The sequence below is a fragment of the Lithobates pipiens genome, unplaced genomic scaffold, assembly GCF_037356315.1.
Source record: "Lithobates pipiens isolate NorthernLeopardFrog02 unplaced genomic scaffold, aLitPip1_a1.2 Scaffold_8, whole genome shotgun sequence".
Taxonomy (NCBI): Eukaryota; Metazoa; Chordata; class Amphibia; order Anura; family Ranidae; genus Lithobates; species Lithobates pipiens.
The window spans coordinates 247913658-247927967 of NW_027507903.1; the positions used below are offsets into that span (position 1 = coordinate 247913658).

At 41.2% G+C, this 14310-nt stretch overlaps 1 protein-coding gene across 2 annotated transcripts in view; it reads right to left on the reverse strand.

The window, feature by feature from the left end:
• Positions 1-14310, reverse strand: part of HELB (DNA helicase B) — a 79739-nt gene that overhangs the window by 30503 nt on the left and 34926 nt on the right. For both annotated transcript variants that reach the window (XM_077469666.1, XM_077469665.1), the window contains 2 exons: positions 3382-3523; positions 3153-3274 (listed from right to left, as the gene is read on the reverse strand). In XM_077469666.1, the coding sequence (XP_077325792.1) occupies positions 3153-3274; positions 3382-3523 (264 nt within the window). The remainder of the gene's footprint in view (positions 1-3152; positions 3275-3381; positions 3524-14310) is intronic.

The window sequence follows — 14310 nt, forward strand, 5'->3', positions numbered from 1 at the left end:
CGCCAGTAAATACCTTATACAGCCCACTTCTTGTTTCTTGTCTGGTCATTAGCCTAGGCTTATGACATCATGTACAGCTCAGTCTCACTCTGGTGCCAGCTTGCCAGGAACAGGGGGAGGGGGGTTTGAGTCAGAGGGCCAATGAAAGCTGCAGAGCCAGAGGTGTGTGTCTGTGTAAATCCAGGAAGTGAACAGGCAGCAGCTTCATTAAAATGGATGCAGCCAGACTTAGTGGAGGGAGATTCCTGCAGCCTATGTGGCAAGTACAGAATGACTATAATATATATATATATATATATATATATATATATATAGTGGGAACCTTCAGAATGGCACTGATGTTTTTTTTTTATTATTACAAATGATGTGAGCAGGCTGCAGTTCCTCTTTAAAATGACAAGTAAAAATTTGCTGATTTGTTAAATGAGATTAAAACTTAAGTTCTTAAAGCTAAACACCAGGCAGGTATAAAACAATAAAAAATAAAATAAATGCAACTCTGTGATCATTAACTTGACCTAGTATCAGCTCCTTGCAGTTCCTGTACAGCAGAACTGTAGTGTGAAAGGATGAAGCAGCACAAACAGCCAATAAGGTGCTAATAGAACAAGAACAGAGTAACAGAGATAAGCATATCACTGTGCCATTTCTCTTTTCACTGTCCAATAACAGGAGGGAGAGAGAGAGAGAGAGAGAGGAAGGGAGGGGAGGGGAAGGAGTTCTAAGATTACCTGGGGTCACAGAAAGAGGGTTGTGTGATGCTGGTTATCAGAGGACATCTAGAGGGAAAATTAGCCTAAATATTGAAGCAAAAGTGAAGAGTAGCCTCAGATGATACACAGAGATTAAACTGTCTTCAGCTTTATATATTCTTTAGAAAGTTCAGCTGTGTTAGATTTTCTCTTCCTGTTCAGCACTGCAGTGAAGTCTGGGCATACAGCCAAGACAACTGATTGGAGGAAAGGCACACACCCCTCCTCCTCATATCTAGAGACATTCAGAACTGTTGAATAGTTCATCACTGCTAATTTATAGCATTCTCCCCAACACAAAAAACTCAGGCTGGTTTTATATCTCAGTTGATGGAGAATCTGTCAGAAGTTATCAGGCTGATGATAGAAGAACAGAGCAGGAGAAAGCTATGGGACATAGTGCTTTGAAGAGAGCTAAGAAAACATTGCAGATAACATTGCAGCTCAAATTTCATGAATCAGGTTTACATACAGTTTAACTCCTCCACCCCCCCACCCCATCACATAGGAGACAAAAAGTCACATATGTGATCATATTTTGGTGACAGGTTCTCTTTAAAAGGACACATTTGGGATCTTAAAGACTGTAGATATCGCCCCTGTGCTCCACAGAATGTAATGCAATGCAGATCGCATTGCGTTTCATTCTTTCCTTGCCACTCTGGCTGGGGACACTGACGGAACAGCAACAAGAAGGGGACAAGAGCAGACATACGTCCTCTCAGCTCCCTACCAGCCACCGCTATGTTAGTCCTGGCAAGCTGAGACTGGGATACATGGGAGGAGGGTGCCACGGGGTGGGGTGGGTGGAAGCAATTAGCAGACCTCTTGCCTCTTCAGCAGCACTCTGTCCTGGTGTACTGTATGACCAAGGAGCCTATAGTGTTAAAATCAGTCTGTTGGTTTTTGCAGATGGGAGCATGTGCAGCCATGACAAGGTAGTAGATAATTTAGCAGACATCCATGCAGGGTTGTTTTGCATGCATAGCTCGTACGATACCAGCCTGTCACTTCAGATACACTGCCATAAGAAGCGGTTGAGTGTACAATGCACATTCTCTCTCTGCTTACAATGTGAACAGCCTTTTGATTTGTTATAAAAAAACTTGACATTTATTGTAGCGGGGAGACAGCGGGTTGATATGCTGTCAGTATCAGGACTGAAGCATTTATTATGCACTTTATTTCTATTATTACAATGTAATATATAGTGAAATAATTCAACTCGCCATAATGCAGAATCAATGGGAGCCCTGAGCTTGTTTTTCTGCAACTAGACTTGCCACCAGATGCAGCTTTGTCAGGATTTTCTCTGTGCAGTCAAACTGATCTGTATTTGTAGTTGCAGACTTTTCCCAGCGCTACCGCCTCAGACAGCCAGACTTAAATTTGCAAGACCGGTAAATCTAGATCCTACGAGATTCTAATGCTGCGGCCCGTTTTCTTTCAGCAATGCTATTTTTTGTTCTATTAGGTTTGATTGTTTAACCACTTCAGCCCCACAAGAATTTGCCCCCTTTCTGACCAGAGCACTTTTTGCGATACGGCACTGCTTCGCTTTAACTGAAAATTGTGCTGTCGTTGCGACCATCACCCAAACAAAAATGACGTCCTTTTTTACCCACAAATACAGCTTTTTGGTGGTATTTGATCACCTCTGCATTTTTTTTATTTTTTGCGCTATTAACAACATGGGGAAATGCCTTGTTTACATAGGCATCTCCCCGTTCTGCAGCTCTGGGCATGGTTACGGAGCAAGCGGCAGGCACGTGTGCCCATAATGACGCTTTTCAAAGGGGGCGTTCCTGTACGCCCATTTGTGCAGCTGTGCCATTGTGCCGATGTATATGGGTATATGGGTATATGGCTCATTTCGTGGCTGGGTCAGAGCCAGGGGATGAAAAAAGTGCAGCCAAGACAGGAGGAAGCTATGAAAAGCCCTGGTATTACTTGCGGTCTCCAGTGCCTGTAGAGAGCTGTGTCAAAACATAGACATCTTCCAATGTGGTTGGCCCAGGCTCCCCCTGCAGCCCAGTGTCTAACAGGCCGTGGGCCAGGAACAGTCCACAGCCCGGGGGTTGGGGACCCCTGCTCTAAAGGATACCCTTTGTTGACATTGTAGGGTGTTATAAATGCTACAAAGCAGCCAGGTATGTGAAAAAAATAAATGAATCATTATTTTCAACATGGGAATGGGAAGGTAGCTTTAAAATGTATTTTAATATTGCCTGGAGATAAGCATTGAGGTCCTAAAGGTTTAATTGTTTAGGATTTAGAATCACTTCGAGGAGGTTCCGCTCCACTGCGAGTAGCATTTCTTGAGAACAGTAGCTTCGATAAGTGGTCCCTTGCTTACAAAATCCAATTAGTAACAGTCCCCATTCCTAACACACGGCTTACCAGATTCATCAGCCAAAGAAACCAGAATGCATTTCTTCTCTTCACTAGGCATCTCAGCAGGTTTTTTATTCCCATCAAAATGTAGCACAGCATCAAAGTCCAAACTTTGCTGATTAGAGATGCTTGAGAAAAATACATGATTAATATTCTGCAGAATAGGCATCAGCTCAATGCACAACATACATTTATAAAAATCAAAAAAAACACACATTCCCCTTCGGCCTCTTACTGTGTTGCATTTTCCACAATGAGCTGCGACTCTGCTCTGTGATTGGTCTTGAGCTCAATTGCCCAGTTCATGCCTTTAAAAGTAGCAAATATATCAGCCAACAAGTTTCCTGGCTCTATACTGGGCAACTGACGGACATCACCTACAATGAAAAGAAAAGAAAAATGATGTGTGAAATTTCACATCTGTTTATGAATGTTTTCTTTTTTTTTCCTTCATAAATGCATGCATAAAAGATTTAAAGTGAGTTAGATTATGATTATCGCAATACATTTAACAGTAACATTCCAAACAGTTTTACCTCATTTCTAACACACTTAGCCACCTAAGGCACCAGGAAAGCGTCACTAGATTACCCAATCAACACAGTCTATGGGGTGAGGAGTGAGTTTGGGGTGGACTTTCCTGCCTGCCTTCGACCTGAGCGAATACCTTTAGGATGAAATATAGCAGAGGCTGAGCCAGGCGTCCAACATCAGTGCCTGACCTCACAAATACGCTTCTGGAAGAATGGTAAAACATTCGCATAGACACTCCTAAACCTTGTGGATGGCCTTCCCAGAAGAGTTGAAGCTGTTATAGCTGCAACTGGGTGGGCATAATATATATATTATATATATATATATATATATATATATATATATATATATATACACATACATATATATATATATACACATACGTATACATACATACATACATACACACATAATATATATAGCACCCAGGACAATTCTGACATTTCTCTCCTACATGTAAAAATCATCATTTATTTGCTAGAAAATTACATAGAATCCCAAAACATTATATATGTTTTTTTAGCAAACACCCTGGAGAATACAATGGTGGTCGTTGCAACTTTTTATCTCACACGGTATTTGCGCAGCAATTTTTCGAATGCTTTTTTTTGGGGGAAAAAAAACAGTTTTGTGCTAAAAAAAAAAACAAAAAAAAAAAACACACAGTAAAGTTAGCCCAATTTTTGCATAATGTGAAAGATGAAGTTACGCTGAGTAAATAGATACTGTTGGATTAAATTCACATGATACTTATGTTATCTGTTTATTGTTGAGGCAACCACTTAGCCTCAAATGAATGAACCACATGAAAGCTTTGTAATCAGAAGAACAATAGCTGGACTCGGACCCCCCCTGCTGTGATGTGTGTGTGGTTGCAGGCTTAAAAGGGAGTAAGAGACAATACAGCATGCTTCCTGAGGAATGGACATACATGTGAAGGAATGCCTCTTGGCGAAATCTATTGGATGGAAGGCAAATGGGGGTGGCTACGAGTGGGTGTGTACGTTTGTATGAAAAAGGCTCACACACTAGTGATGGGAAGTCCGGATCTTTTAACTGAATCGGTTCATTTCGAACTACTCAGTGAAATGAACCGATTCAATGAACCGATTCTTCGGTTCTTCGGTTCACTTGCTGAGTCTACTGACAAGCAAGTGAACCGAAGCTCTGACTCAGCCTTCTTAAATGATTAGAATCAAAAGAATGATTCTTCTCAGAAGGCTGGCAGGTCCTGGGAGGTTTATTTGCATTTAGTTCCTTGCTAGTAGCACAATCCTATTATTCTGTCAGATCAGCCGCGTCATCAATTTTGGTGACACATAAAGCTGTGAAAATGAAAAGCGGATTTTTGTGCATATGATGGGCTAACTACACAGTTAACATTGCTAGACATATTTTTCCGTTCTCTTTACAGCGCATTCACAGGAAAAATGATTGTATTTTACTTCCGCGTGCAGGCGAAGTGTCCACGGTAGTAAAATCCAATCGTTAGGCTCCTTTCACACTTGTGCGACTTGAAAGTCATGCAATTTTTGCCACGATTTTTACCGTGACTTTGATGCGATTTTGATGTGACTTGAAGGAATACTTATGTAATCTTGAGGTCTCTGCCTCAAGTCGCATCAAAATCGTACCAAAGTAGTGCAGTAACTACTTTGAAGTCGCTGTGACTGGAAGACCCACAGATATGAACGGTACTCATTGGAAATCTTGGGGTACGACTTGTCATGCGACTTTGTAGTCCCAAGTTGCATGAAAAGTCACACAAGTGTAAAAGGAGCCTCATTATGCACTGTAAAGACTATGGACAAATCTGATAGCTAGCAATCTTACCTGTGAAGTTGGCCCATCAGAATGCAGAAAATACACACAAAAACACGCTTTTCATTTACACGACTGTTTGTGCATCACCGAAAGTCGCAATATTGGCTGCTCCTATAGATCGCTTGATCTGACAGAACACCTGCTACCCAGGTCACTGAGCACAATCCTATACTCATATAATCATATACCAGACCCCATATGCAATAAAGAGAACCTGTCACTTCAACAAACGATCACATAGGGGCTTGTTAAGTGAAAAATTTATAAAATAAAAACTAAAACCATCCCCACCAACCCCGATATCTGCATGTGAATAAATGTTTTTTTTTATCATAATTATTCCAGTACTTTCAAATAGTTTTATATTGTTCTATTAAAAACTGTTGATTTTTTTCCTATTTTGTCTGTTATTTTTTATACCACTATTTAAAAAATGGTCATGGTTGGAGGAATTAAAAAAAAAAAATAATAATCTAAGGATCCAGGGGGCATAGAAATCTCAGGACCAGAACGCAGAAAAATATTACCATAAAGCAGGATAAAATGTATTTTTGTGTTATAAAAATTAGACAGCTCTCTCATTCAGTTATATAGCTACTAAATTAGACACATGTCCCAGAAGGCATTCCTGTCCTTCTTAACATGAATATCTTCTTTAGCATAAACCAACTAAATATTAAAGGGTTAAATAATTAATCTGAATGAGGATATCTTCTTATCCTGACTCTGTCCTCTCTGTCTATAAAGCAGTCTGTAAGTGTACTACTGCTAGCTGATCATTGATTTAGTGTAGTGTTCTCTACTGGTGGTGACTCATGGTTCTTTTAGTGTACTGTGTTCTAAAAACTGATATGATTCTTTCACTCGGTAACTCGGTAACTTGTACGATTCTTTAACTCGGTGTACTGTTCGATTCTTTAACTCGGTAACAAGTACGATTCTTTAACTCGGTGTACTGTTCGATTCTTTAACTCGGTGTACTGTGTACTCCTGGCTCTTGTTTTAAGTTTGTATCCAGTTCCTGAGTGTCACTGTGCTTAGAGTCAGCTAATTGGTTGCAGGGAGGGGCCGAGCTCTCTCACTCTAGGATCATATTACCACTGCCAGCTCTGCTGCTCTGCTATGTACTGAGTGCAGAGTGAACTGTTTCAAACGAATCAGTTCACTGAAAAGAATCGATTCATCCAGTTCACTAAAAAGAACCGGTTCAAAAGAACGATTCGTTCATGAACTGGACATCACTATCACACACAGACAATGTTTCCTGTTTGCTGTAAGACCCTGCCATGTGGTGATTCAGCCTAATTTGGGAGATGGCTCCGGCCTAAACCTCATGGTGAAGGCCCTGTCCTGGTCTGAGCCTAGCTGATGCAGCAAAGCCTCGCAGAGGACCGTGTGATAAGTATCTTTCATATTATTGTATTGTATGTTCTGAATGTAAGCTGCGTGATATTGTAATGTCCTTTTATTAATTTATGTTAGCTTTCCTAATTTAATGGGAAATAAATAAGATAGTGTTTTACTAGCAGCAATGTGTGTGTTTTCATAAGTAACTTTATATCAGTGTGCTTAGTAGGGTTTAATAAATTAGATAACTATGGGAAGAGACAAGGTAGTAGTAGTCTGTAGAGCACAAAATGTCTTTCATTTGGCACCCCAGATAACATGTGGCAATCCTAAAAGCTGCATAGAACTTACAGGACAGAAGTGCTCGGATACAAGGCAGCTGATAATGCCACATTAAGTGTGGTAAATCTGTACTATGGATAGGCAAAATTGAATGGTTTTGAATGATATCAGGTAAAAGTGGTAACGAATTAAGAATAGAGAATGCTAGAAGAGCGATTTGTTTTTGTTTTGTGTGAGTTGTAAGAGATAATGATAATTGAGTTTGATTTAGTACTCAATGCAGTGTTGGTACGTTAGTACAAATAGAAGTGTGTATTGTGTGGATTGTATGGTTGTGAAATGGAACTTGTGTATACATATGTTAAAAAGTATGCCTCTGCCAGTTACCATTCATGTGCAGATGAAACTCTTGAAAGCCAGTATAAGATTCTATTATCTCAGTGTCAGCAACATAATAGCAAAGTATCGGGCAAACAGCTAAAAAAAGTTAAGAAAGAAAAGTTGGCTAATGAAATTGCAGTTTTGCTCAGAATTAAAGTTATATCTGAGCAAATGGGGGGGAAGTGGGAAGTAGAGAGGAGGCATCTGAGTGAGGACATAGCGGAAGTCAGGGAAAACCTTCTAAAGATTGCAACAGCCTCCAGTGATGAGATGGATGAATTGCAGGCAAAAGCAAAAGATTTGTCAGAGAGAAACGGTGAACTACAAGAACAGATCCACAGTTACAGGATGGACTGTAATATGAAGAGCAAAGTTGTAGAGTCATTGCGAATGAAATTGTCAGAGATGGAAGAGTTGGTTATGTCTTTAGAAAGAGAATTAGCAAATGTACGCTCCCAGCTTCTTACTACAGAGAAAGTTATGGTATCGCTCAATGAGCACAAAGGAACATGCCAATTGGCCGATATCTGCACGATCAATGAGGAGAAGGGCCGTGATGAAACACAGTCTGCTATGGCACCTATAGCTTCAAGGCAGAATGAGAGTTTGATTACAATCCAAGAGAGACTTACTTTGTGCCAGATGTTGGGTGAATTTAATGCCCTGGAATCACCAATGAGTCTGTCCAATAAATTTGAAGCTCTAGTAGTTAAATTCCATTTGAGTAATGAGGATGCATGCTCTCTTCTGAAAGCATGGCTACCAGGACCTTTGGTAGGCCAGTTATCGGCACAAGTTAATGATAACGTAGCAGATGCAGAGGTGCGGAGGAAAGAGTTGCAGCGTATTGTGGACAGTCGTGATAATGGTATGAGTGATTTGCAACGAATGAAATTTAGGAGAGGAGATGACCCAATTTTGTTCTGCAGTGAGTATCTTGCATTGTATATGAAAGTGTTCAACTGTCCTGACTTATTGGAGGACGATGCAAGTTTCATATACTCAATGGCCAATAAGTGTTATGTAAGCTATCCCACTAGAATGGCTCTGAGGAATGCTAGATCCTACCAAAATTTTGTCAATATTCTCAGAGACTTCTGTCAAGAGTCCAGGGAAAGGGAGTATGGGTCAAAGGCAGATGTGTCCGTAATAAGCAGAGGTACAGGAAGGCAGAGAAAGTTCAGACATAGTAAATGGAAAAGACCTAGATTTCATAAAGTCCTTAAAATTGCTAGCATTGAACAGGAAACCCCAGAAATACAAGTACCTACAATGAAAACCCCCACCCAGGGCAGGGACAGTGTAACTCAAAGGCCTGATATGAAAGATAGCAGCCAGGGCAGATTACACAGTTCTGAAGGAAAGATAAGGAATGACAGTTCACACCCTAAGCACAGCCAGCAACAAGACTGGATGAACATTCCAATATTTGCGCCCTGGGCTAATCTACCATTTTGGCTTGTATGTAATTGGACACAAATGGCATTGACATTTTTCTTGGGTAATATGGCAAAGATTTCCAATACCACTGCGTAGTATAGAAAGGTATGGCAACTATATTGCATTAATGGGAAAGGCTTTGGGGACTTAAAAAGTCAATTGTCATGATAATTGTGTGTAATCACTGTCTTTGTATTTTTTTTCCACAGACCATGAAAGAAGTTAAATGGCTTTAGATACTAACATTTGCATTTGTTTGCAGGTCTGTCAAAGTGAGAACAACAGTGGTAAAATATATGAACATGGGTTAGGTTATTGTAAATGCATAATCGATTATCACAGGGTACCATGAGCTCATTAGTTAGTAATTGTTTGCAAACAATGAAAAATAAATAGTACTAAAAAGAGTTACAAATGAAGCTAAAATGTTGTGATGATACATATGCTTTGTTTTGTTTTTGTTTTCCCCATTAACTAATTGTATTTCAGATTGGAATAAGCACTCTTTGCAGGAGAAAAGTCCATGGATGGTGTTAACTAAAAGTTGAGTGTTTGTCATTGTTTTATGATGGTTGTCTTGTCATGTTGTTTGTGTGATCATGGCCAGATTTTTATTTTTTTTTAAAAAAATTTATTTGTATTTTCATTTTTATTTTTTTTTTATTTTATTTTTTTTATTTTTTTATTTTTTTTTCTTCTAAAAAAATTTTTTTGTTGATATTGGTTTAGTCCTCTATGTTAGTTATATTTTTATTCAGGTGGAAAAGTAGTAGGTCTAATCCACCTGAAAGGGGGGGAATTGACAATGCCCTCAGTTAGAACCAGTCACCTGAAAGGGGGTAGTGCATACATCGTAAAGATACAGATAGATGCATTGTTTTTTTTAGTTTGTAAAATTTGAAGTTTTTGAGAAGCAACACTGACGTTCAGTTTTAAACGGTTTTTGATCATACCATGGGGATCCATTTTACAGCGGGTGTAGCCTAAAGAGGTCATGGTTGTTTGGATAGTTTGGTCAGAGTTGCAGAAGCCAGGAATACTGAGGTCCTGGGCTCCAAGGAGGGAACTATAAGTAAACATGGTAAGCGATCAGATATTGTGGATAAGAATTTGATACTGCTCTTGTTTTCACTTCCAGAATCCAAGTGGAGCGAGAATTGGAGAGGCTTCTGGAAGATGGATGACAGATGATCATCTGGTTGGCAGTTTGTCTGTGCCACACCATACCACAAATTTGTTCTGATAAACATCAGGAGAGAAGGAAAACTGAAAGATTCAGATTAATACCTGTTTTTTTTTCGTATGGACAATTTGGTGCTAATGCTGAATCTGAAAGACTGTGCCTAGCAAGAGAACTTGTGAAATATTTTTGCTGAAGTCTCTCCTGATGAATGCAAACATGTTATTTATACATGTGCAATGGGTTGGAGGTTGGGGAAGAATTGACACATCCAATCCGTCAAAACATGAAAATGTAAAATATGTGTTGTTTATGTTGGAAGGAGGAATTGAAAGAAGTAAGGTTTTAATGTATGACATGCATTGGTGTAAGGGAGTTAATATGGTGCAGGTACCCAGGAGGCATACTGGCGCTTATGCATAATAAGGTAGCTGTGGATCAGACTAAAGGGTGCCAGGTGACACATCAATGGGGGAAAACTTCCTCGTAGGGGTGGTGTCTCAATCCTAGCAGTCCTAGAGAGAAGCTTTCGTGTACAGGACATGCGGGACACCAGAACTAGACACGAGGAAGATACGCCCGGTTGGTGTCTCACCTGAGAGGTTGAAACCCTGCACAGATAATGCCAGTGAATACACACAGGAGCATGCTCTGTTAAAATAAAGGGAACAAACGCTGGCTACCAGGGTACCGTAGGACTTCACCACATGGTGCTGCAACATCTCATGGTGGTTGACAAAAACCTATCACCCTATATGTGCTGAGTATACACTGAATCAGGTGCGGTTATTGTACCAGTGACTTACTCCCAGAGATGAGAATGAGGTCCATGCAGGATGCTTATTTCTGAGGAGTAACCCGAAAGAGAAGGGATGTATTCAGCACTATATTGGGGGGGAACAATAGCTGGGATGGGTGTTAATGGAGGGGACATCAGCCTCCTGAGGAACAAACTCACAGCCATAGCTTCAGAGAAGGAGCGTGACTTTGTTACCCCGGGAGATTGGTGGTATCCTTGATAACATTCAATGAAATCACAGAAACACTCAGGTTAGAGTGGCTCCGGATTTTGTCAACCATGTTGAGAGGTTGGTAGGGAAGACAGAAACCTGTCATTGTCTCTGGCGCGCACTCTGTGGCAGGTGGAAATATCAGCCAACATCAAGCTGATTATACCGTCTCTGTATGAGGGGCAGTGGCCTGATGAGTTAGCGTCACCTCTCAGTAAGATTTTGCCAAAACACGTTGCTTACACTAATCCAAAATAGTGGTCGAATGCCTGTATGGGTGGTACTAAGTTGGATTGTGAAAGGAGTTATGCTGTATGTTCTCATATACAGAAGTGCAGACTTGGTCTGTATATTTGGTGGCATCAATGGGCTTACTGACTGGGGACTCTATCTTGTTGCATTTGAGGCTATATCACACATGTGATCAGAGAAGATGAACGCTGGAGGCAGGTTGATATTTCCCTTTGTCGGAAGCATGACCATGATGTCCTTTGTAGGCCAGGTCAATACATGGGGATGAACGAATAATGTTGGGAAGTTATTTCTCTCTGTATTCTGGATGGAGAGGTCATTGCTGGGAAGAAGGCGCCCAGGTATTATTTAGGACATAGGCGAGTTTTTGTTTCTTTGTCCTAAAGAATACCGGTGTAGTGTTAGTCATGGGACTCGAGGGTTCCTTGAACCTAACCGGAGGTAGAGGTGCATGGTCCACAATGGGCATGATCTCTGAAATCCAGGTACAGGGGTGGAATTGTGTGGGTTTGGTAATTGTTGTAAACTTATATGTGTAGTTAAGCGATATTTATCTAGAAGGGTCTCCCAGTTGTCTATGCAAGTTGAGGGACGATTTGACGGTGAGCTCTCTGTGTACAAATTGGAGATGTTGCTGCCAAGTCAGAGCCCTGCAACGCCGCTGCGAGCAAGCCTGCCTAATCCCGACCCGTATTTACAGTAAAAGGTTATAGGAGGTTGGGAGCAGGGTGCGTAATACATATATAGGTATATATATTATGGTAATAAGTTGATTTATGTTTGTGGTAGAGTGTGACCTATGGGTATTGTAGGCTAGTAATATGGGCAAGAAAGGCCCTCCTCAAGACTCGGTATTTGAAAGCTGGTTGATCTGTTACTCTGAATGTGTGCTGGTGAGTGAATGGACACCCCCTGCCCGTATTGCCGTCCTGAAGATACCGAAGATCCAGAATGGTGGCATGGAAGCTGTCGCTGAAGAATGATGATGGTGTATCACTCAGTGGCAAAGCGGCACGTGTTGGGAAGCACCACACGGTAACACAATTATGGACTGCTCCATAGAACCTGTTTCTGCACATGTTGGAAAACACAATATGGTAAGACCATTATGGATTGTTCCACGGGAGCGGTTTCTGAAGCACATGTTGAAAACCACAACACATTACACAGCTAAGGACTGTTCCATAGGTACTGGTTCACACGTTAGGACAGTTATGGACTGTTTAATAGGAACCGTGTCTGAAGAGGGGTTGTATGCGCCTTTCAGGCGCAAAGCGGCATATGTTGGATTAAATTCACATGATACTTATGTTATCTGTTTATTGTTGAGGCAACCACTTAGCCTCAAATGAATGAACCACATGAAAGCTTTGTAATCAGAAGAACAATAGCTGGACTCGGACCCCCCCTGCTGTGATGTGTGTGTGGTTGCAGGCTTAAAAGGGAGTAAGAGACAATACAGCATGCTTCCTGAGGAATGGACATACATGTGAAGGAATGCCTCTTGGCGAAATCTATTGGATGGAAGGCAAATGGGGGTGGCTACGAGTGGGTGTGTACGTTTGTATGAAAAAGGCTCACACAGAGACAATGTTTCCTGTTTGCTGTAAGACCCTGCCATGTGGTGATTCAGCCTAATTTGGGAGATGGCTCCGGCCTAAACCTCATGGTGAAGGCCCTGTCCTGGTCTGAGCCTAGCTGATGCAGCAAAGCCTCGCAGAGGACCGTGTGATAAGTATCTTTCATATTATTGTATTGTATGTTCTGAATGTAAGCTGCGTGATATTGTAATGTCCTTTTATTAATTTATGTTAGCTTTCCTAATTTAATGGGAAATAAATAAGATAGTGTTTTACTAGCAGCAATGTGTGTGTTTTCATAAGTAACTTTATATCAGTGTGCTTAGTAGGGTTTAATAAATTAGATAACTATGGGAAGAGACAAGGTAGTAGTAGTCTGTAGAGCACAAAATGTCTTTCAGATACCCAACATGTCACTCTGCAAAATTGCACACGCTCGGGGAATGGCGCCAAACGTCGCTACTTAAAAATCCCCATAGGCGACGCTTTAAAACATTTTTTACTGGTTATATGTTTTGCGTTACAGAGGAGGTCTAGGTCTAGAATTATTGCTCTCGCTCTAACGTTCGCAGCGATACCTCACGTGTGGTTTGAACACCATTTTCATATGTGGGCGGGACTTATGTATGCGTTCGCTTCTGCATGCGAGCACATGGGGACAGGGGCGCTTTTTATTGTTCATTTTACTTTACTTTATTTTAGTTTGACATTTTTTTCGCCCAAAAATTTTTTTTTGATCACTTGTATTCCTATTACAAGGAATGTAAACATCCCTTGTAGTAGGAATATGGCATGACAGGTCCTCTTTACAGTGAGATATGGGGTCAATAAGACCCTACATCTCACCTCTAGGCTGGAAAGCCTGAAATAAAAAGAATAAAAAAGATTCTGGTTTTGATCGTATTGGCGAGTCGGTAGAAGCACCGGAGGGTGGCGGGAGGGGGGGGATGTCTATGGCTGGGTATTGCAGGGTATCACCGACTATGGCTGGGTATTGCAGGGTATCTCCGAGTATGGCAATTTATGGCAGGGTATTGCAGAGTATTGGCTGGAATTTTACTGCAGAGTATTGGCGGGTGTTGCAGAGTATTGGCAGAGTAAATGTAGGTACTGCAGAGTAATTGCAGGTACTGCAGAGTAATGCAGGGTATTTGCTGGTACTGCAGGGTATTTCAGGGTATTTCAGGGTAATGGCAGGGAATTGAGGGGTTAAATTTAGGTGAGCAGCGATGTGGGTACTGCAGATGCAGCCCACAGCGCTGCTGACACCGATCTCTTACCCCTCCACTGTACCGATCGGTACAGTGAGGGGGAGGGAGGAACCGGCGACATCA